The sequence below is a fragment of the Tachysurus fulvidraco genome, chromosome 3 (genome assembly GCF_022655615.1).
Source record: "Tachysurus fulvidraco isolate hzauxx_2018 chromosome 3, HZAU_PFXX_2.0, whole genome shotgun sequence".
NCBI lineage: Eukaryota > Metazoa > Chordata > Actinopteri > Siluriformes > Bagridae > Tachysurus > Tachysurus fulvidraco.
Window position 1 is genome coordinate 18,670,740 of NC_062520.1, and position 24,400 is coordinate 18,695,139.

The 24,400-nt window shown below is 38.3% G+C and overlaps 1 protein-coding gene across 2 annotated transcripts; it reads right to left on the reverse strand.

Moving 5' to 3' along the window:
- Window positions 1-3,465: 3,465 nt before the first annotated feature.
- On the reverse strand, window positions 3,466-18,299 carry ptbp2a (polypyrimidine tract binding protein 2a). Of its 2 annotated transcripts, none has more exons than XM_027149283.2 (14): window positions 18,171-18,299; window positions 16,947-16,974; window positions 12,184-12,253; window positions 11,895-12,079; window positions 11,678-11,815; window positions 11,432-11,548; window positions 11,027-11,137; window positions 10,724-10,922; window positions 8,469-8,581; window positions 7,002-7,035; window positions 6,474-6,566; window positions 5,046-5,262; window positions 4,882-4,959; window positions 3,466-4,758 (listed from the first exon to the last, which is right to left on the reverse strand). In XM_027149283.2, the coding sequence occupies exons 1-14, from the start codon at window positions 18,176-18,178 to the stop codon at window positions 4,629-4,631; spliced, it is 1,521 nt and encodes a 506-aa protein (XP_027005084.1). In that variant the 5' UTR covers window positions 18,179-18,299; the 3' UTR covers window positions 3,466-4,628. The 2 variants fall into 2 exon arrangements, with proteins under 2 accessions (XP_027005084.1, XP_027005083.1); XM_027149282.2 differs by having other exon boundaries at window positions 10,712-10,922.
- Window positions 18,300-24,400: the final 6,101 nt, after the last annotated feature.

Genomic DNA, 24,400 nt, shown 5'->3' on the forward strand with positions numbered 1-24,400 from the left:
CAATCAGTTTGTTAAAATCATGAACATAATCACCAATTATCCAGTGCTGGAGATGTGCCGCCTTCTAACCTTTTGATATCACTGCATCTAGATTTCGTGATCAAGATAACAATGGCATTTATTAAGGAAATGTATAGTGTCACACACTGAAAAAAAGAAAATAAGGGTAACAGATCATTTCCAACAGTAAAAAAAAAAAGGAATAATGTACGCCCCCGAATGATGCAAAACATGTAAATGTTTCATATTACATTGGACACTCTGGTGGAATAAAAAAAAAAAGCCAGTCTCTCAAGTAAACACTGACAGATGGCAAGTACGCACTATGGTTTGGTGCGCAAGATATAAGAACAGCAGAGACGACGATGTGCTAAAATCCTCATTTATGTGGTCTCACCAGAGCACAAGGGCTATATAAAACTGTCATGTACGAGGGCTCATTTTCACCTGCAGAGAACAACACTTGAACATTCTGGAAATGCGTGTCTCTGAAGTGAAACAAAAACGGAGATGTAAAGCTACAAACTCTGAGAAGGTCACTGCAGCATTGGTTACGGTACTGTAGAGGTGTCTGAGTGTTGGGTAATGTGAGTTCTCCATCATTTCTCACAAGTAATAACATGCAGTGGGGTTCTACTTTACTCTTGCTCTCGGTGAGTCAACTAATCCCAGCTCCTGCAGACGATAGTAAAAGGAAAACTACAGAGAAGAAGCGTTTTTAAGATTAAGAATTAGTTTTGGGAGCATCCGAACACAGCAGTACAACTAAGCAGACATTAAGCTTCTCTATTTTCTGTAAGTTTTTATAATCACTATCCCATTTAATTAGTACCTAACATACTTTAAAATATCAATAAAACAACTTATGTACACTTAAACTTACTTTCTGGAACATACTGCAGTTTTCTCCAACTCGTGTCTCCTTGTGAGGTCGACTATTCTAGCTTATTTTCTCTTAATTTTCACTCTGCTGCTGCAATCAATTAGCGCCTATTAGAGGCTAACTTTATACGCCGCATATCCTCCTCCTACTTTTGCTGTCCCACATCACTGGAAAGTGATGCCTTGGGCAGCATTAGAGACAGAACGTCACATCTGCTAAAAGTCCATGTTCCCACACTAACACCTCAACACAAGATGAAATTATCCATGTCAGAGGCATCACAATATGTGACAAGCGGCTAGAGGGGAACTTGAGGAATGAACACAAGCCCTGATATTGACATTATTCAGGGAAAGCCCTGAGGCAAAATATTCACTGTGAAGCAGTGCAATAAGCCTCATGTTGTGTCCCATAGCTCAGCCCATGAGGGAACTATTGGTATAATTGAAATAAATAAACTCAGCATGGGGGAAAAAAAATAGTTTTCACCACGGCCTAACCAGGTTAACGCTTCCTGTAAGTATAACCCCCTTCTCACTTTTGTACCTTCACATAAATTATTTAAATAAGTGTAGGAAGAGCGTCATTTGCATATAGATAAGTCAGTTTAATATTGTAAATTACCTTTTTAGGTGGCAATCTAGAAGATCTGGCTTTAATCTCTGAATAAACGTGTCATCATGGTTCTTCTTGAACCTGCAGAAGGGTGTGCTGGGGAGGTGAGTCACTGTGTGTGTGTGTGAGATGGGTGGTGAAGGGGTCGGGAGGGTGGGGGGTGGATGGTATTCAGGGAAGGGATGAAGATATCACAGAGAAAGGTTTTCGATTCATGCTGCACCTCCCCTGTAATTAATAGATTATTTACGCATGCACACTTCTGTCATTCTCTCCCTAGGCATCTCATTAGTGCTCTGACCTCTCTGCCCAGAACCAGAGCTGCTTCCCTGACCACAGAAAGACTGCCATCAGCTCACGGGTGGAGAGACAGAAGGGATGGTCTGATGGAGGAGGGAAAGGGAGAAAAGGATGAACTTGCTGTTCCCAGTTGCTGAGGCCTGCTGTCAGTATTAGCATGCACAACCTCCCACTCATCCTACGTGGCATGGAGTGGTGAGAACTTCAAGGACCCCAATGAGAGAAAGAAGCTTCCTGATTATTCAGTCCGATCCTACCTGCTCAGAAGGGGGACAAATGGAAGACTTCTATCTGATTGGAGGTGTAATACACGTGGGTGTGAGATTCAAGCCATTCAGTACAGAGTTAATCAAAAACAGACAGAATGATCAATGCATGGATGTTCATGATGGTGCTTATAAAAAAATAGCAGGCAAATGCTTGTGTGTTACATTGATAGTTATTATAACAACTGTATATTAAATAGTTTTCTAGATATCTTAAATGGTCCTGTAATGACATCCTGGACATAGTGTGTATTTATTGCAAACATGCACCATTGTGTTATACAATAGGCCTTCATGCATATTTAGTCAAGCAACTCTTTTCTGTCATGCCTGCACTAAGAGTCCTAAATGAAAGTTAAAATGAAAAAGCAGCATAAATGACCAGGCAAACTGAGAAGTATTCAATAAGCTTGATGCGCCTTATCATGCATGAAGTCATTACGTTGTGTAAAAGCATGGAAACCCAGGCCGTTCTCTTCATAAGAGAGATGGTCTCACACTGTGCGTTAATACTTTGCTCGATCAATGTAGCAAGGAAAGCATTTCTGGAAAGCTCGCTTTGCCTGCGTAATCTCATCTGCAACCCTCCAATTCCCACTGACTCCACAAGCCTTGCTCCAGGGCAAGCGGGAAGGCGAGCAGAAGCCAGTCACATGCTCGTATTTCTCAGCTCCCACCCCACCACTGTGGTGACAGCAATCACCATGACAATACCAAAACACACTGCCACGCTGGGCCAAGTGAAGGACGAGCTCAGTGTGAATCAGCCTCAGCATAAAGAGACATGAGGATGGCTGCTCTGAAAGGAACACAGTCCAAATCAATAGTGCCATTATCAGGAAGTCTGAGCTGAATTAGATGTCATGGCACCCAGGACAAAAAGAAAAAGGGAGGTTTGGCGACACATACATAATGATTATATAAGACTACATGTCAATCAAGCACCTGGCCCTTTAAAAGATGCAAAGGGTGCATGGTAGTGGTTATGATTCAGTCTGTCAGAATGAACACAGTATGGAAGAAGAGCTGTTCTACATAGGTGGTGTGTTACCATATAAATACAGTCTGAATGGATCAGGAAAACAGAATTTCTCATGAGTGCACTCATGATTTTAACAGAGCACTGGCCATTATTTACATCAGTGCTTATGTCTAGTTAAAAATTCAGCAATAATTGTGCTCATATACACCAAGTAGTAATGTGTATCCTATTTTTCACTGAGGAGAGAACAGTAAAGGCAGAGCAGAGACAGAAAGACAGGAGAGTGAGAGAGAGAGAGTGAATACAGAGCTACAGAAGTATTTATTGAGCATGCTACAGCGGTAAAAGCAGAGTACAAGAGGGATAGAGGAGCAAAAAACCAACCACAAACACAACCAAGACAATCCTTCTCAACAGTGTTAGAAAAAAAACAATCTTTTTAATTGTGCCACATCCAAACTGCAATTTTATGTTTCTAAACATGTATATTAAAAAAAAACTATACAGAAATTAACCACCGTCTTAAAAATGTACAGTCCAGTCACGTGAAATACAACCATGGAGCGTTGGTGGCAAATGGGTTATATCTCTTGGTAACTGTTACATTTTCCCAAACCGGATAAATATCAGTTTGTTTATAGGATTTGCTTCTGGGAAGTACAAAACAGGGAACTTTCTAAAAATCTGAATGCTCAGGAAATTAAGACTAAAAGGCACAAACTTTGGTCCCACCAGGTTGTCCTTATTCTACATACTGTTCATGTCAAACTTCAGGCTCATGTTTCTTTTAATTCATGCAACAGCTGATCTCTAAACAAAGATTCTCAGAACTTATCTAGGCATGCAGAGAAAACTGGTGTATGTCCAATAAAACAAAAACTAATATGTATTAACATGTTCAGTGCCTACTATGAAAAACTTAAATTTGGCATACTAAATTATAAGCATCTGAAAATGACTTGGATACAAGCTAACAGAAACTTGCAGTGACCGTTAAGCACTAGGATAGTCTGGTATATACACGCCACTGGATCTTTGTTTTATTTTTTTATTATTCCATAAGATCCACAATCCAAGCTGATCAAAAACAAAACAAGAAAATGATCAAAAAAGCAAATACGTGGACTTGAGCTTGGAGCGGCAAGATTTCACACACTGTACACAGTTCACACAAGGGAAAGAAAAACAAAACAATTGACTGACTTCTCAAAACCATTAACACATTCACAACAAATAAGCCTGTGTTGCTATGCGGTGGAGGTCTTGCATTTATGACAATTTATGGAAGTGAACATCTTTATGACAGTTTGTTGAGTAAGGCACATTCTTTGTCAACTAATCAGGATTACGAAGACTCAACCTCCTGTAATGAAGAACTGGGGGGAGGTAATACAGGGAGGACTGCTAATAGGGTAAAGCATTCTTTTCTTTCCCCCAAGACAAATCTGGTTTCTTTTTTCACTCATTTTCATTGGGAATGACTGGTAAAAGAACACAAAAAAAAGTGTCAAAATGTGGTCCCCAGTGTACCAAAACAGTCAACAGGTAACATTAGAAAACATTAAACCTGTCTCAGCTTCTTTTAAATTGTTGATTTGGAGAATGAGACCCTCAGATGGTGATTGTTGCCCATGTTGTAGTTGTGTAGGTCAATCAAGCACTGAATGGACTCTTCAACTGTAGATAATTGAATTAGAGCCATTTTGCGATCTCTGTGCAAAGAAATAAACAGTACATGGTTAAAAATAAGAGCCAAAACCTTCAGTTAACATTAGACATTACATTAAACAGCTCATTTTTACTTAAAAAAAAAAAAAAACTCAAACAGAACTTACTGGAAAAATTTGAAAGCTTTCACAGTGCCTCCGGAGTTATTGAACAGTACTCTGAGGTCATCTTCAGTTATGTCTTGCCTGTAAAATAGACAAGATAACGAGTAAATATTTCTGAAATCATAAATAAAAGACTAACCATAACTAAGTGAGAGAGAAGCACTCACGGGATGTTTGACAAATGAAGGGTGGCAGAGGGAGGGAAGATGTTCTGGAAGTTTTTGGAGCCGGGTTTTTTGAAACGATGAAGAGGAGAATTGGTGAAATCCTTGGTAAGGCCTTGATCATCCAAGCCATCTCTTGGTAACTGCACAGTCTGATGTTTGGACAGTGTCACCCGGATGATTTTTGAATACATCTTCTGACCATTGAGATGACTCATTGCTAGAGGTGTACAGGACAATCATGAGATGCCACAATCGGGGTTAAAAGAAGTCCCATTTAGACATTTTGTACCACTTTTACATAACCTCTACCAACAACAAATAAATTATACAGATGTTAATGCCACATGGTCATTATCTGCTATACTGATTTCAACCAATATGTTTGGCAGATGTTCACTAATTTCTAACGCATGGTTCTCGGCAAATGTAATCTGAGGCAGCGCTTTTCATTTTTACCAGGTGCTACTCTTGTGGAGCATTCATATATGATTCATGCTCTGCTTTAGTAAATAGGCTACATTGTGCCAAGATCTATACTTATATAGCAACATTAACATGCATTACCACTGTGATACAGTGTGATGATGGGATTTGCACTCTTGTACCCAGTGGCAGCTTTTACAAAGTTTGTATTTTAACTAATACCAGAGTGCACTGCATCAGTCTGAAACAAACAGAGCACTGCCACGGACAGGAAGAAAGCTGTAGTGGGAAACGGCATCTGTTACACCACATTAAAGAGGTTTTTCTCCTCAACAGTTGACCCAATATCTGTTCAACTCTTAATAACTGAATATGATGATTAGGAAAAAGGCACATCCATCATCATTATACTGTAGAATTAAGCTTTAATTTGAGTCACAGTCCTATACAATCTGATTTAAACAAGTGCCATCAGATTGTGCAACCGCTTTTAAGGGCTTCAGGCAACTTTTTTTTTTTACACAAAACTTCTGTCCATACTGAAGCTAGATGACATACAAGGTTAAAGGTATTATCTTTCCAGACTGTGCAAGCCTAGCGTACACATTTGAATTATTAACACTAGTAGCAATTGCGCATTGTGTTACTTCTACTACTGCAATTTTACATATTTACAAGGGCCTCAAAAATATAGTGCACATAACCTGCACGTTTCAAATCAAGCAATTGACCAAAAGTTTAAGTTGTTCCCTTTCCTTGTGAAAAGACTGTAAACAATCAAACTACAACGATAGCATTCTACCCTAAGTTAAACTTTAATAAGCAACTCCTTTAAGAACCACACTCTAAACTATTTCTGTACATGTCAGTAGATTTAAGCCTATAGAGAAGGGGAAAAAACAACAACCTCCCCAAATAAGAGAAAAATCTGTGATCAGATTTTTAGAAATGATTTCCTTTTCCTAACAGTCTTGTTCTTAGACAAAATCAAGGAATTAATCTTACCAAGTTGGGCCTGATTCATATCTGCCATCTGTATCAGTGCACTATCTTTTTTGTTGTAGAGGATCTTCACACGCTGCACATCACCATACACTCCTGTATTATAGCAAGAAGCAGCAAGAGAAGCAGGAGGAGGAGTAGGATGGAGAGGGAGGAACAGTTAGCCTTTAACAGGGTGAAACTTAGAGTGGAGAGCTAGATTCATCATATAGAGAGTCAGAACATTTTCCTAATGAAGAAAACTAATCACAGTTTAAACAGAAGCAAGAGATTCAGAGGGTCCCTCAAATAAAAATACATTTAAATATAAGCTCTGAGATGATAGTACATGCAGAAACATGCATGCTTTAAAGAAAAAATCAAAAAGCACTTCAAAAGGACAGAGGGGGAAAAAACCTCAAAACTAACAGCAAAAGGCAACAAAAGTTATTAAAGAAACCTAAAAAAAAAAAAGACTAAATAAAATATGGGGGAATAATAAATAAAAACAACAAAAAAAACAACAAAAATAGAGTGCTAACAAGAACATACCGAAGAGGGTAAACAGACTTTGGGGCGTAACCATCTTTAGAAGGAGAGAAGAGCAAGCAGCGTGAGACAGGTAGAGAGAAGAGTCGAGGAAGAGCGAAGATGAACAGATCATCCATAACGGAGGGTGGTTTCCCGCAGAATGGTGAGGTGGTCATGGATCATGGGTCAAGGCAGTTAATTTGGGGGCAAGTTCATCCGAGGAACATATTTGTTCAAGCACAGAGCATGAACAGTGAGGTGTGGTCAGGGTGGGGCAGAATTGGGAGAGGCAGATAGGAATGAGGAGGGGAGGATTTAAAGAGATAGAGGGGGAGAGAGGAGAAAATGTGGAATGATTGGGGAGGGGGAAAAGGGAGACAAATGCAGAATAAAAAAAAATGGGGACAAAAAATATACAATACAGGTCAGTACACAGGAAATGCAGGAGTTTGGTCAGAAAATGGTTGCTCTATGCAATTACAGATTACAAAAGCAAATAATTGTGCCAATGTAGAAACCCTGCATTAGGGTTGGATACTTTACTTAAAAAAAAGGCAACAAATAATATCATGGAGGGAAAAAAGCATGCAACAGACTTAAATATAAGAGAGGCTTCAGAATGATAGATTTGGAATGCAAGTAAATCGTTTTTTTCTTTTCGTGCACTAGAATATGGCCAAATTCCCTGTAACTGCCATGCTACTGAAGAGTAGAAAACCACCATTGAGTTATGGCACAGAGAAAGCCTTAGCTGGCAAACACACGTGACACTTTCATTACTTTAAAAAAAAAAAAAATAAAAAAATAAAAAAAAAAATTTCGGAGATTTTTGAGAAGACAGGTTCGTTACCACTTTCATATTTTCTATAAGTTTTCAGTTTCCAAGATGAGAAAAGGCCAGAAGTGAAACGAACTTAGACAGATAATGAAAAACATGTAACCAGTTTCATAAAGCAGACAGAGAGAGAAAGAGAGAGAAATAAAGACAGAGTTAGAGACAAATGACTCATTTTGAGAAACAGCACAAATTTAAGGATTAGGCAGGGCCATGAAGAATTTCAGGGAGGAAAAGTAACTTTCAGAAAAGACAAGTCACAGGCAAACATGCAAGCTAAATGTGTTCACTGAAATGCTTGAGAAAGTGTTTGAACCATCATCACATAATGAGCAGTTCAAGTTCTTAGGTCTTAGGCACAATGATTTGGTTATTTGAATCTTATAATAAAACTCGAGCTAAAGTTTATTAATTGTAACTAAATAAGCGTAAAGGCTAATGTCCCATGAAATATCCAACCAAACGGATGCAGTTCCAACCAGCCTTACTGCGTTTGCTTCATCCTTTGTGCATTATACTGATCATACATGAACACACAGAACAATGGCATGACTAAAAAGCAACACAGTTATGTAGACTGAAAGGTAATGGAGGCTACTTGAAATGAGAAGCTTTAAAAACAAAAACAAACAAAAAAAAAAACCAGGACTGACCTCGTCATTGAGATTGCTAACCAGGAGCACTCCAGTACCCGAGTGCCCAGACAGAGCAACTCGTCCTGCTGCTGCCGCTGCTGCCGCCGCCGCACTCAGGGGACTCAACGCACCTGCGGTTACACAAAGAGCTCAGAGGGGGAACTGCCAACAGCAACACCACCACATTACAGCTGCTCAATATACAAAAAGAATTAACAATAAAGCTGGCATGTTGTTTGCACCATGATTCAATAACTATATAATTAATAAAGAAAACAAATATATAAACCACACACTCTTATGGTGTTAGTATTATTTTACCATTCTTCTGCTAATACCAAAAATTAGCAGAACACCTAATCATAAATATTTATGGCAAAGCATGAAATGAAACAGAAATAATTTTACTGGGTTTTAATTATTAATTGCACTTATTGTAACACCCAAGTTAGGCTGCCTGCATTCCTTTTTTCTTGTCGTGCCACCTCTCATTTTTCACTCCGCATGTGCTAAAATGCAAGATGATGGAAAGTTGAAAAGGTAAGTCAATTGAAGCAGTACAATAAATAATTATTTATTATGCATTACATAACAAGTGATAATTTTAAACTCAGTGGGCAGAATGCAGCTATACACACACAACAAGCCAAATTTCATTTTACTGGCAAGCTTCGTTTGATCGTGTACAGCACTAATATGCAGGTCATTTGAATGGTCAAAAACGGAGAGATTGCAAATCACATGAATTCACCAAATATTTTAGTAAGAACACTACTGATACCGGGGAGGGACACCGTGCTATTAACACAGCCTCAATTCATGTCATGACTGCCACAGAACATTGGAAAATTCCTTTGAGATTCTAGTCCATGTTGACATGACTACATCATATTTACACTACAGATATTTCAGGTGCACTTTCATGCTACAAATCTTATCTGGTTCAACGTGCATTTTGAGATGCTTTTCTGCTCAACAATTGTACATAGTGCTTAACAGAGCACTAATGAGTAGTAAAGGCTAGTGAAAAGCTTGAGCTACACAATAATTAAATCCATCGTCAGGGAGTCTTTGTCCACACACAATGCCAAGACATAGTTCCGTGTTCTATCTGCTGCATTCTGGTGACCAAACATCTATAGAAAACACCAGCGCAGGTCACATTTTTCTTGATATGTAACATATGACAGCAACAGGACATTACTTTGTTTAGAGTTATAAATGATTGTCTGCATGTTCCATAAAATTCACTGGATTTTCTCTTCACCCCAATCATGCCACTTGTACATACATTCTTATGCATAAGACAAGGTTTTGTATAATTCAAACATTCCCTCTAGAAAATACACAATAACTGCCAAGAAGACAATTCATCTACATTGCTAATGACAATTTATTATTTTATAATAAAGAATATATTCAAATTGCCTTTAAAACCTGTGTCATATAATTTGCCGTCAACTTAACAAAAGATTGTGTTATGCTATAAGCAATTCTCTGTTACTTGAGGATTAAAGGATCCGATCTGATTTTTTTTTCCTGATCCAGGCTTTTCTGCTGATATAGCCTCAGGGTTGCTACTGAATAACAGATCTCTGCTATCTCTACTGCCAGGTATGCCCTTTATTGTCCTTACTTCATCACAATCAGCCATTGAATAAGGCAGAAGCCCAGGTTACAAGGTAAACCAGAGTTCTTCCATGTTACCTGCAAAAGGGCAGCATGGCTGCATGCCTTTGTTCCAGCAAAATATGAGACAACCCCAAGTCATTTGAAGACTAGAATCATGTGTGACTCCTGTTGGGGTAGAATGCAAACCTGCAGACATGCTGGTCTTTTGCAGATAACACAGAGGACCCCTGGGGTGAACAAATGATTTATGTAAACGTTCTCCCTGCTAGCAATCCTGAAAATGTCACACAAGGCAAAAATCAAGTTCATATTTCAGATTCGTCAACTTCCACTAAATGACAACTGAAACACACAAACTGAACTCAACCCTTTCCCATGTGTGCACACTAACTATTTAAAAAAATAAATAAAAATCACAATTTCTATTTCTTCTCAATGATGAACAAAAATGTTAAACTCTCGGTCAAAAGATTCCTTCCATTATAATTAAATTCCTAATACAATGCGGCGTTGGGGGTTTACACCATGTTTAATAAACACGTGGGACCTAAACGTGCAAGTAGCCGAGTTTTATTATGCGTCTATCCCGCTATGACTCAAAGAGAAGGAAAAAAAAAAGAGGGAGATACCTGGGATCTTACCGAGCAGTGAGTTCGAGTCCTTGCCAAAGGCCACTGCCACTGAGGGGTCCACAGCAGGCTGCCCATCACCCGCCGGCAGCTCTGGTCTAGTGTAATCCCTGCTCTTATCATTGTTGTACTTCACATTCAGGTTGACAAGCTTGGAGTAGTCTATACGAAGTGTACAGCAAGCATTGTATATGTTTTGACCATCGAGTGCCTAAGAAGGAGAACAAGAATTACTCACATATGAAATCTGTTGTACAGCAATGTACAAACCTGAGCACTGAGGGGAGATTTGCCATAAACAGATCCAACACCCACCACTTTAGCTTGCTGTGCACTCGTTGCATCATTGTATTGTAGCAAGGCCTGAAACTGATTGTTCTTTGTGAATGTGATGATTTTCATAACTGTGCCAAACTTTGAGAAGATCTATTGACAGAGAAAGAAGAGAATTGAGAAGATCTATCAACAAAAAAAAAGGGAGAAAGCATACAAAAAAACAATTATACAAAGACAACATGATAATGTAAACTAATTAAAAAATAAATAATAATAATAGTAATAAAAAGAGGTCATTTCTCCAAAAAATTTAAATAAACAAATTAAATAAACAAAATTTTTTTTAACATAACTAAATAAAATCAGGTCTCTGCTTAAAAAGATTTACAATTTTAATTCAGGGAAGAAAAAAAATGATGAGATTGCCATTTATAGAATGCCAACCTGCTGCAACACATCTAGAGTGACAGGGTAGAACATGTTGTCTATGATAATCCTCAAAACTGGACTGCTGGGTGTTGAGAGCGTTCCATCACCGGAGCCTGATGTGGGTGTTCCAGACTAAGCAGCAAAAATAGCAGACAACATCAAAACCCCAGCATGAAAGACTAAGTGGCACCAGCATTGTTTACCCAACATCCCATAATAGCACTGACATACTTCATAGGGTTTATGAAAAAGGTTGGTTACCTGGTTTGTCTCAGTCTTGAGCTCTTTGTGATTTGAATACTGAATGAAGACTGGGACATTTCGAATATGGGGTGTAACAGCTGAATAGTAGTTCACCATGGTTATAGCTGCTTCTTCCGTGCTAAGCTCAAGGAATGCCTGGACAAAGCAAAAATTAAAGACATTTAATCCTTTATTACACTTATTCAATAATTAGAAATTGTGCTCAAAAACTCACCTGGTTTTTGCCTTTCAAGGTAAGGATATTGGTGACCTTTCCAAAAGGCAATCCTAAGGCAATGATCTCCGTTTCTGAAACCTCACTGGGTAGTTTCCTGATATGGAGAACACGTGATGGAGGAGCCTCTCCAACCCTCTCTTCAACTCTCAATTTTTTGCTGTCACTTCCATTGGATGTGCCATCTAACAAGGCAATGCATCAGAAATACACAACATTTATCGCACAATTTGTAATAACTCTGCTTTGTTCAGTAGACAGAAATCAACGAATGCGGTGCCTTCCTTACCACTGATACTGCTCATCCCGGAGTTGGGACTGTTGTACATGCTGCTGGACAGCAGCTCATCTGACCCCCTCTGAATAAAGAAAAACAGCAAGTGAAATAAACAGATGTCCTCCAATGACACCTTTTGCTACTGTTAAGAACATGAAACAACTCTGAAAACTGCTTAAAAATCAGGACACGTAAAACACCAGCTCTTATTTTTCCTAAGGTGTCTTTTTAATCTCGTATTGTCTGGGATGTCAGACACAGTCATCTCATCCTAAGCTCAATTAAATCCTGTAAAGCCCCAAAATGTTTATAGCAATAGCCAGTAAGTAGCTCAAAGTGAAAAAGAGATACTAGACAAAGCTGCTCACAACAAATAATTCCAAATTTTTCTTGGTAGGCATTTGTAATTAAAATAGAGAAGAGAAGGAGAAAGAAGGAAAAAAATATAATAAAAAAAAGTTGGAGTTTTCTTATTTGTGCTGCTCAAAGCGGGGTTAGGAAATAATTGTTTATTTTAACATTTTTGTAGTTGAACAAATCATGTTAAAATGTGCCTTAAGTGAATATAATCGTTTCCATCATAATTAAATGGGAATAATAAGCAATAAATTCAAAGCCATAAATGCTACTAAAATCAATGTTTTTCCCATAACTACTTCCACACAAAACAGGTTAATATCATTCTCTGGGGAGGAAAATTTTGTTGGTGGAACACAAACCAAGTTAAGAGATCTGCTAGCAGAAGGCATTTTGGAGAATATCACAATTTTCCTAACCATCTTAGACATAAACAGGCCCCATTCAATTACTGCCAGTCTAATATTATGAAAGCCGGAGATGGAAACTTGAAGTAGGCCTAAATCTAATATCCAGGGGACAGTTCTAAATCTTCTCTATTTCTTCAATGACAAATAGCCACAGAATATCAAATAACACATTTTAATGGCCTTGGCATTTTCTTTCCCATGCCAAAAAACCCATGCTCAAGTTACCCGTGATTTATTTGTCTTTGTTTTTAATGACATTATACATCCTTAAACATTAAAGTGAAATGTAATTTTGTAAACATAAATGTTACAGACAAAGGCATATTAAGATATGTCAAGCTAGAACTTAAAGAGCTGGGTCTGAAATTAACTTTAGTTTCTTCTTAAACAAAGGTAAATTCTGTCATTATCAGGTAAAATTGTGCATTTCATTAACCACTTGACAGAAGGGTATGCAAGCTGTCTTACAAATGGCACTCTCAGAAGAAGCACAAATTGCCACAAGAGCTTTTTAAATGCCATTGGGAACTGTTGCATAAAGTATTGAAAGTTTTGTTTTTCCAATTCTACAATGTGAAAAATAATTGAATCATAACTTTGTTATTTTTGTGTTCAGATTATATAGTGACTAACACTCCTGAAGTGATGCCACAACCCTATGCAAAGTCAATGCCAGTAATGACATTTGTAAAAACAAAGTATTTATTTCGACAATATACATATAGCTACCAGCCACGGATCCCTGTACCTCATTTATACAATTACCCGTTCATATGGCATAAAATCGTGTAGCTACAGGTCAAGCACTTCCATGCAAAACTCTCCTCTTTTTTTACAAGAATGCCTTGCGTGATGCCTCTAGAATTTCTTCATAAGAGAGCTCAGAGGGTTATGACCAGATTGGCTTTAGCTGACAAGAAGACTACAGTCACTGGAATATCTATTCAACAACCACTGTGAGCAGAAAATAATCTCAAAATGAACAACAGGTTAAACCTAGAGATGGCTGGGCTACGACAACAGACCACAGATCCAATCCTGTAAGCTAAATAAAGGATTCTAATGCTAGTGAGCATACTGTGGGCTCAGTGAAAGGGGACAGCGGACAACTGCAAGACACTACAATTTTGAGGAGTTTCTTCGACACTCATGAGAACTTCTACAGGTATTTATGCCCAAGGTTTAATTGGCCTGCTAACTCTAAAATTTTGTTGACTGCAGGCCATGATCATTTGTATACTCTTGGTTTAGCAATACAATCAGTCTAGCAAATAATCTGATTGCACAATGTCAAAACTGAGATCCCAGGGGGCCTCCAAGACAGGTCTAAAACCTTGTGAAATAAAGTGACGTGACCTACGGCTAAGTACGGTGACCCATACTCAGAATTCGTTCACTGCATTTAATCCATCCAAAGTGCACACACACAGCAGTGAGCACACACACGGAGCAGTGGGCAGCCATTTATGCTGCCGCACCCGGGGAGCAGTTGGGGAGTTCGGTGCCTTGCTCAAGGGCACCTCAGTCGTGGCCGGCCCGAGACTCGAACCCACAACCTTAGGGTTACGAGTCAGACTCTCTAACCATTAGGCCATGACTTCCCCATGCAACATGGAGCATTTCAACCAACATCCTGACTCGCATAAACTAAATGTATGGACACATTAAAGGAAGCATCAACAGGGTTTCCTGCAGCACTTTGCAGTTCGGGCGGCCCGCCTAAAATGGGGGAAACCATACCGCCTTAACTAGGTCGTCCAAAAAAATAAAAAAATCTGCTGCACAAAAGGCCGTCAAGTGCATCTTGGAGAATAGTGCGGAAGCTCTTCATACCGCGAGCGGGCACGCGTGCCACACGGCCGAAATGAAAGACGGGGTCCGTAACTGTCAGGAGAATAACTAGCCAGTTGATGAAACGCGTGTGCGTGAGAACTGCAAGTGGACTTATGTTTTGGGTTTATTTAAGCCTGTTACTTTATTAGTCTACAGTTCTTGCAAATTTAAAGTAAGTTAGCTGGTGATTTTGTTGTTTGAGTTCTTCACCTGCTAGCTAGGTTGCACGTGACTGTTTTTAATAATCGTTAAATGTAGTACAGAGTCTGTGGTCTCTCACAAAAAGTATCTTAACTAACAGATCTTCTGCGGGAAACCCTGAACAAGATCCAAATTAAGTGATTTCAATGCCAACATTACATAGTTCACATGGACCAAAAAAAAAAACTAGAGGCCATAAATATAGTGGGTTACTGAAATTTAGTAGTTAATCTCAATATGCATCCTGATAATGTATCCCAGTAGTGGAAGAAGTTTTATACATTTATTTCAATATAACTATAAACAACAACAAAGAGAAAAAAAAAATTTATATGTAATTAATATACAGGCTGGCAGCAAGCAAATGAAGACATGCCCAAGAGCAAGCATGAGGTCAAAGGCAGGTCATGTTTCGTTCAAAAGAAACAGTTTGGACTGAGCAAAAGCTGTTAAATTCAAAATATGGCAATACATCAAACTCACTTTTGAACACATGACTAGCCTTTGACCTTGTTTGCTCTCAAAAATGTCTTCATTTGCTTGCTGACATCCTGTATATTGATTCCATATTAATTTTAAATTCAGATGTTAGTGAGTGTGCAAATGTTATTATACTATATCAAGTTTATCATACTTTTACTGTTGAAAAGTACACACACCCCACCCAGTTAAATAGAGGCGGACCATCCAGTAACCAGCAGATTGTTTGACCAAGCCATTAGGTTCTAATGGCTCTTCTTTTGATCCAAAACCCCCCCTCAATTATAAACGGTATTATTTGTAGTTAATTATAATGTACGTCATTGCTGTGTATTCAGGTATTTTCACACTACAATTAAACAAAGAACCTGTTTTTGATTGACATAATACACAGAAATATGTAGCAAACAGAGTGCCAGATTAATATTCCAGCCTGTATGAAATTTCCTATTGTCAGAGCGTAGGAGTGAAAAAGAATTGTCTAATATGACAGTAAAAACTTGGGTTGTACCTTTGTAATGATCTAACAGTCCATACAGAAATATGTACATTATTTCTTCTTAAACTGATGATTTAAAAAAAAAAAAAAAAAAAAAAAAAACACACACACAAATGGTCTCTGCTAAAGCAGGACCCGGTGAAAAGTGAAAACCGCTGCAGCACAGATGTGACCTGCACATACAGTGTCACTTAATCTACAAACCAGTGGTACCCAATTTGTGCCTATTGTAGTTTTAATGGAGTTGTCCCAAATTTATTGGAAACGTATTGTACCTTTTCTCCCTTTGTACCATGAGTTTGGTATTTGACCACCTGCTCCCACTCACATGAGAATAAAAGCCATTTAGTCCTGGTGCACACCATGAAAGTGGGGATTTTCTGCATCAAAATACTACTAGACATGGCTTTTCTTTTCATGTTTTCACTGACTTCACGCGGACATAGTAAATAATGAACAACCGAACATTGATTTGGATATTTAAATACAGGCACTTCAGATGGTTGGTTGGGTATATGAATCCATGTTCACATACCCCATTTTTAACCTACAATGGTTGGACATTGGGAATCGTGTTCACAAGCAACTCAACTGTTATTAACCACCATAACAGGGCGCAGTGGTGGCGCAACTGGTTAAGGCTCTGGGTTGTTGATCGGAGTTCAAGGACCAGCACCGCCAAGCTGCCACTGCTGGGCCCTTGAGCAAGGCCCTCAACCCTCCTTGCTCCAGGGGCACTGCATTATAGCTGCCCCTGCACTCTGCACTCACTTGGGGTATGTGAAGAAAAGAATTCCACTGTGCTGTAATGTATATGTGGCGACAATAGAGGCTTCTGTGCCCCTGTTCTATTCTAATATTTGTTTAAATGATCGGGAAACAAAAATATTAACTTATTATAGCCCTCCAATCCCTCAGAATAAATTCGTACAGACAAATGGCACAGTAATTAAAGTCAATAATGTCTTAGAAAAGAGAATAAAGACAAATCTTACCTTCACACCAACTGCAACATCACTGATGCTGAAAACCAAACAATAAATAACATTCATACAAGAGGTCGAACAATGAGCATTTTAATAAATGGCTAACTGAGCTTCGGTGGCAATCAAGCTCTGTGATCATAACTAAATGAGCTGCAGATTTCAGATGTTTTGTATGGATTAATAAAGACGTTAATTCTTTACTTTTTTTTTTTTTTTACAGTATTGTCTTTGATGGATAATCAAAACAAAAATCTTTCAGATGCTTAACTCACAGGTCTTTAAAAAATCAAAATAAAGAAAAGACTTTTATATCTAACATTTAAGTGTTTGATGCTCTCTATAATAAGCGCTTAGATACTTAAGTTATAAACACTACAGTGGTGGCGCATCACTCTCTGGCCCAGTCACTTGGCCTAGCAAGTAAACAATATAAAATAGCTACCTTATAATGCCGCGGCCTTTAAAACATTAATTCAACCACTAAATGTTGTATGTCCTGGGTCACTACAAATTTGGTTGCATATTGTCTACCTACGTGTGTCTTTCTATCGTTCGTTTAAGCCTTAATCAGCCAACCACGCGTTTCCTAAACGCTCATATTAGCTTTGTATGCATAAAGCAGCGGGAACCGGGAGATAGCATGCTAGCACATTGAGCTAGTTGTGTCGATTGCTAGCTAGGTAGCTAGCTAGCTAGCGTCAGCCTGTAAAACTCAATGGTGTAAAAATAAACGCACCAAACACTGGTTTGTAATTGTTTATGTTTACACGTATACACGTGAACTCCACCGTTACTGCTAATAAAAACGTAACTATAAACTTTTCCAACAAATTAAACAAAAAAAACAACACACACGCTTAGCCACAATGCTAGTCCATAGTGCTAGCTATCTAGTAAACAAACGGATCCCAGCTACAACCAATTCAAGCTTAACATATTTAAATGAGGTTCGTCTTCTTTACATTTAATTTAATTTACTGATAAACACACTGACGGACGCACCGACGTTTATTTTGTTCTTATGTAATCTGTGAGGGCGCGCGCGCGCGCACACACACACACACAATGATGCTAACTCCACGCCACGCTCTGTCTCATTTTGTAGCGATTCATTCAGTTAGCTTGCTAGCGTGTTAGCAGGCGGTGTGTATACAGTAATATACAGAATTACCAATGGGTCACATTTCCAAAATAATACACGGTTAAAAACAATAACGACATTAATCAGCTTACCCGTCCATCGCTGAAAACTCTCTCTCCGCACCCCAGACAACAGCAGCAACAATTCTTCTAGCTGCATACAAGGCAACAAAATGGAGGCGGAAATAGTTTCCGGAAACCCCGGAAATCCACGAGGGAAAGAGATTGTTTATTTATTTATTTATTTTTATGGGGGTAAATACTGAAACACTAAGGTGGCAAATACATAAAATAATATGCTTATTAATCTTATTAATTGAGTCTATACTTCCCATCCTGGCTATAATTAATTTTCATGCTTTTATTGAGGAATAGATCTTATTTCTTGTTGCAGTTCTGGATAGCGGTCCATCTTACTGCCAAAGTCTAATGTGGCTGCAGGCTTTCATTCCAGCCAATTAGTAGTTATGCCTTATAGTTGAATGGAAAACTATTTAAACCGATTATACAAGAGGAATTTGATCTGACTCCTGCCTGGATGGCATGAACGCAGTGGTGTAGTCTACGTGATACGCAGGTATACGCCGTATACCCACTAGGAAAGGCCAAGGATTTCCGTATACCCACTTAAAAAGCGTGAGGATACGTAACAATATCGTTTTGTGACAGAACTTTCATTCATAAATTCACCCCGCACTGTGTTGCGAACACAGACTGTGGTTGCGATTGCGAATCACTAACATTTTTGGACCTTTGGGGATTCTGTGACCTGATCTGACGCCACCTGCCAAGGAGGAAAATTGGCGGTGTTTTTTGGCGCAAATTTGAAATTAACTAACTAATGTAAAAGAAGATCTGAAACGTAAGCAGACTCAAACTACACTCTGAGTGTTTTCGGAAGCCTGCGCCTAAAGTTATTGCATCGTCGGGTGACATCTCACCCACAGCCCGAGTACAAATGTATCTATAAAGCTTTGTAAACTACCACTTCATTAAGTTCATAATATTCTGCAATGAAAGAGTGTTGGTGATAAAACTGAACAAACGTTTATTGTTCACTCTTAAATGTACATTGAAAATTGACCGCTGGTAAAACCTGTGCTCCAGGTCCCATATTCATATAACATTTAAGGCTAAATGTAGCTCTTAAAGGTATAAAGTTCACCCAAAAATTAAAATTGTGTCATTTTTCAAAATATCATCTTTTGTGTTATACAGAAGAAAGAAACTCATACAGTTTTGGAACAAATTGAGGGTGAGGAAATAATAATAATAATAATAATAATAATAATAATAATAATAATAATATCACAGTATACAGTACTCACTACAAAAACCTAGACTACACCACTGCATGAAAGGACTTTTGCAAAGTAATGTCCTGTATTGGGGAGGGGGTTGCCAAGGCACATCTGGAGCTTTCCACTGATGGAAAATCGACCCATTGTGATCTGTGGTGGTCGGAACACCTTGCTTCCTACTCAAGCAGATGTGTCTCAAATGGATGACGTACCTATAGAACACTGCAAAACGAACCTTGTCACGGCCAATATGTGCACTACAATATGATTTAGACTCTGCATTGTATATGGCACGATTTTTTTAGGTGATATTCTGTACTACCAAACACTCACAAATGCATACACATTTGACAATGCCCTGTATTTCTATTTCTTAGCTGTTTACACTGGAGAACAATCAGCGTGCGTTTAAAAATGTCCTTCATTTTATGAAGTTACACCAATCAGCCATAACATTAAAACTACAGACAGGTGAAATTAATAACATTGATTATCTCATTACAGTGGCAACTGTAAAGGGAGGCAGCAAGTGAACAGTCAGTTCTCAAAGCGACTTTGACAAGGGCCATGGACTGGTTAGAGTGCCCATGCTAACCTTGGGTCCTAGAATTCAAGTGGGTATTATATTGACACATACCACCAGTCTAAACATTGTTGCAGACCGAGTACTCACCTCTTTCAACAGGATAATGCACTCACACAATATTAGATAGTTATATTACAAGAGATTTTGTTATGGGCCTGTTATTACCAGTTTACCTGGAGGCTGTATTGAAATCTCTGAATATCTATTAGGTATATATCAAACTTTTATATTTGTATATGTTTTATGTTTAAATTCATAGCAAATGCTAGCCACCTGCAGAGAGTTTCTTACTACACCTAGAATTTACAGTTTATGGTATAATTTAGACCACACATTGGCCTTAGGTGCTCCCTCGTAGCAGAGGCTGGCCGACATGGCCTACAGATAGGTTGGACACCCAGGGCATCTTTATGAAGTGTCTCATCCTCTTTGGTATTATTTAGAAGTGTACCACTGCAGGGATTCTGTGCTGATTATACCTATTGTCACAGTGCACTTTCATCAGGTTATATAAGGTTAATATTGCCCTTTTGTAGTGGCGAGCGCAGGGGTCTTCTGTGATCATTTTAGATCATGTTGGTGACTCACAGCTGCAAGGTTTGGTATTAAGCAGTGCTTGAATTCTGCAGAATTTCCACCCATGACACATATCCACTGCAACTGTGATTGGTTTCTGAGGTTAAATGAGGTTGAATAGTAAAGCAGATGTATTCTGGTTGTACATAGACACATACACAACATAAAACAAGCTGGCTACACATGGAACCTATTGGTATCAATTTCATTTTATTTATTAACCATTAAAACAATAACTACACATTAACTTTAATATTGCAGTAGTATGCTATCACTAATACTTTCTGGATCAATGGCAGTTTTATTTCAACAGCACGACAAATAGGAGGCATGAAACAATATACGTCATTAGTTCATATTATTGTCATGTTACTGTGGTTTGGTGCAACTACAAGCCTCAGGTGAAATTAATGTCTGCTTATCTTTAAGGGCCTGGGATTTTAATTAAAAATGACATTTCCCCAAACACAGAGATGGAGCTTTCCAGACAACTGTGTCTGAATTAGCTTACGAGAACACTTTGTGCAAATAGGAAATAAGAAAACTGTCAGCTGCTCACCAATTTTAAACCATTTATGGCCTGCCATGCAGCAGCCAGGTCTTGTCCTGTCTGAGGAAACAAGAGTAAACTCACATCTAAGCTGACTTAATTACTAGTATCTGCCGAATTGTGATTCCTTCACTTCTGTTTTTGACAAAAACACTTACCCCAGTGGACGATAAGCAGTATTAAATGATGTCTTTATATGACCTTATACCACAGCTCAACTCTATTTTTAGACAGCTTTAAGCTTTAAAAGTTAAAGGCAGTGTAGGAAGAATTGCTAAATTCACTTATGCAAAAAATAAAACAAATACAAAAAAACAGGTGAAGTAATTACCAAACAACGCATTCTTATTGACCAGCACTAAAGTAACAGTTCTTTCAGTTTTCTTCCCTAGTTCTGGTCCCCTGAGCTCTTGTCAATTTAGCAAATGTTCTTCCAAACCAGAATAAACAAATAACCAACAGGGGATCTCCCTCACTGTCTACAACTGTAGTTTTCAGGCTGAGCCCTGGGGGAGGCTGCACTACACTCCATTGCATTATTTCCCTGTTCATTCTACTCATCAACTAATTATTAAACCCTTCAAAATTCCAGTCAGAATTTATCTACCATCAAAAAGCCAGAATACCATTTGTACCATTGCATGTGGTTTTATGCGGCTAAGAATGTGGTGTACGAGTGCAGACACTATACTGCCAGGTCTTATCAGTGATGTCAATTTGCAGGCATTGCAAAGATGTTTTGACTAATTCAGAATTGTCACAAGGGATGTCACTGTAATGTGACCCACAGCAGCCAGATTTTGCCACGCTGTCAATGACACCACCGGATTAGATATACATAGATGTTGATCTCATTAGTTCTTATACTTTCCTGGCATCAATTTACATTGAAATGATTTCAGGCTAAAATGCTGCCATTCTATAAAATAATGCATGATAGAAAACTCACTACACTCAATCAACCACCTTCTAATACAGTGCAAGATTGAATATGCAACAAGTTCAACATCTGCTGTATCATAGTAATGATTCAGATCACCCGAAATTCTGTAGCATTTTAGCATGAATGCTGGGCTCAAAAAGTTTTTTTTCTGATTAGTAACAGTTTTAAATAAACCTACAGCACCTGACAGAAAACAGGCAGTATTTGTATAAAATTGCTGACAAAAACTCATCAATACGATGCAGACCCACTTGTATTATGCAACGAGTGTGGCTCTTTCATTGTTTCTCACTCACTTGAACAACTCAACCTTTAATAAAATGACGACTGCCTTGTTCTTTAATTGCTTAAACAGTATTGCTTTTACTATGATTATAAACCTGCATTGATTTCCAATTTTCTGCATATATATTGCTGCATCCCAGGGGCCATTGAGAACACTGGCCTGCCATTACTGCCCAACAGAGCTGAATTGATGTGTTGATGGTTACGCTACCCACTATAGTTCCAATTTAGTGCTCGATTGAATACATTTATCTTGCTGCTGCTTTCTGGTGAGTACAAATTTGTGACAACAAAACCCTGCCTGTGCAGATGCAGAGCATTTCATCATATTGTGCAGATGTTTTCCTTTACTCTATGATAGAAAAAACATAGCATATCCCATAAAACAAAGACTTTTTTACTTATTGTACAGTATATTGCTCCATGAAATTGATATATTTATACATAATTTCAAAAGACTTTCTGTTACTGGTTGTATCAGATTCTCATTAGTATATATTTTTTTTAGTTGAATTAAGTAATGTTAAACATATTAAACAATTTTTAGTTTTACGGTGTCCTTAACACAGTGTTGTACAGTATAATAAACAAAAATATGATTATAACTCATTAATAACACCATACTCTGCTAATCTTCAGTAAAACACTCTGAAGGCCCACTGAACATTCAGAGCAGAAATTACTGTATACTCCAGTGTAAAGATGAACTGAAAATAAAGCTAGACAGAGGAAATGTGAAATAAAAGAAGGATTACGCATCCTCCCAGATGACAGAAATTTAGATTTGCTTTTATTGCAGTTTGCTCGGTTGGTGAGTTTGTTAGATTATTTTGTATGATAGAGTTTTGCATCAATTGAGGTTTATGAATACTGACATATTGGGCATCATTGCAAGGTTATGATCAAATATTCATATGCTGGTGTTGCACTAGAGAGTGTACTGAGCTGAAGGACAACCTCATGGGTGTCTGTCCACACATAAGGAATTCATCTGGCTGGGAACCAGTACAAATATCAATGCAGTGCTTATTTTATCTTGGGAATAGTTTGGCAATATATTTGCATATATTAGCTTACATTTAACACTATTAATGTATATTTTCACTTGAGATAGTGAAAATCTTTCCCTTGAAGCTTTCTTTTTATCTATAAAATCTTGACTGGTGATTGTTAGGGCAGGAAGGGGAAAATAGAATGAGTCCATTTTTCTAAATTTGATCCAATATCTACAATTCTTCAATACCCCTCTTTGGTGCCTGAACACTTATGGAGTAATATAATCATGTTTCTTCCAAAGTAGCCCACATAATGTTGGCACAGCTGCACCTTCAGACAGCCTTATGATTATGAAAATGAGATGAAAACAGAGAGCTTTAAGCTGTCTCTAGTCTAATGTGGCTCATCACCTACATCGCAGAGACACAGCGACCAATACGAAGTACTAAATCCAGCCTGATGAATTATACTATAGTTGTCCTCCAAAGATATCTGTTACCTGAATTCAATGCTGCTTCTTATTGGCATCATAACTCATGGTGACAAATCTAGCAAAATCTGGTGAATGTAAAATGTGTGTATCCTTCAGGAATTTTTAAATATGTTACTCTGGTTGCTTGGGTATTGAACCTGCCCTTAGCAGGGGCAGGTAAATGTGGAACACAGACATTGTGAAGTTATCCTAGACACAGTGACAATAGGCCCTGGTAGAGTTCAGAAGGTTAAAAAGTGGATTCATGCAGTAATCTAATGCAACCCAAAGACAGAATGGAGACAGCACAGTGGATTGCTGCACTGTGAATGTGTGACAGGCACAACCCAATGAGAAAATTGGATGTGTTCAGAACTGTGAGTGAAGTGTGGCTGCGTGTGAGCAGGCCCAAAGTGTGGCTATTACAGACTGAGGTAGAGAAGATGGGGGCAGTGACCTCTTAAAGCCACACTAAACAGAGCAATAAGAGCACAGCCTGGGTTACAATAACTCTTCCTGTGGCTAAGGGGGGTTTTCAATTCCTACAAATTTCTATCATTTGTATATACTATTTTTATAGAAACAATCCATATTTCCCACGTAAATTGCATAGA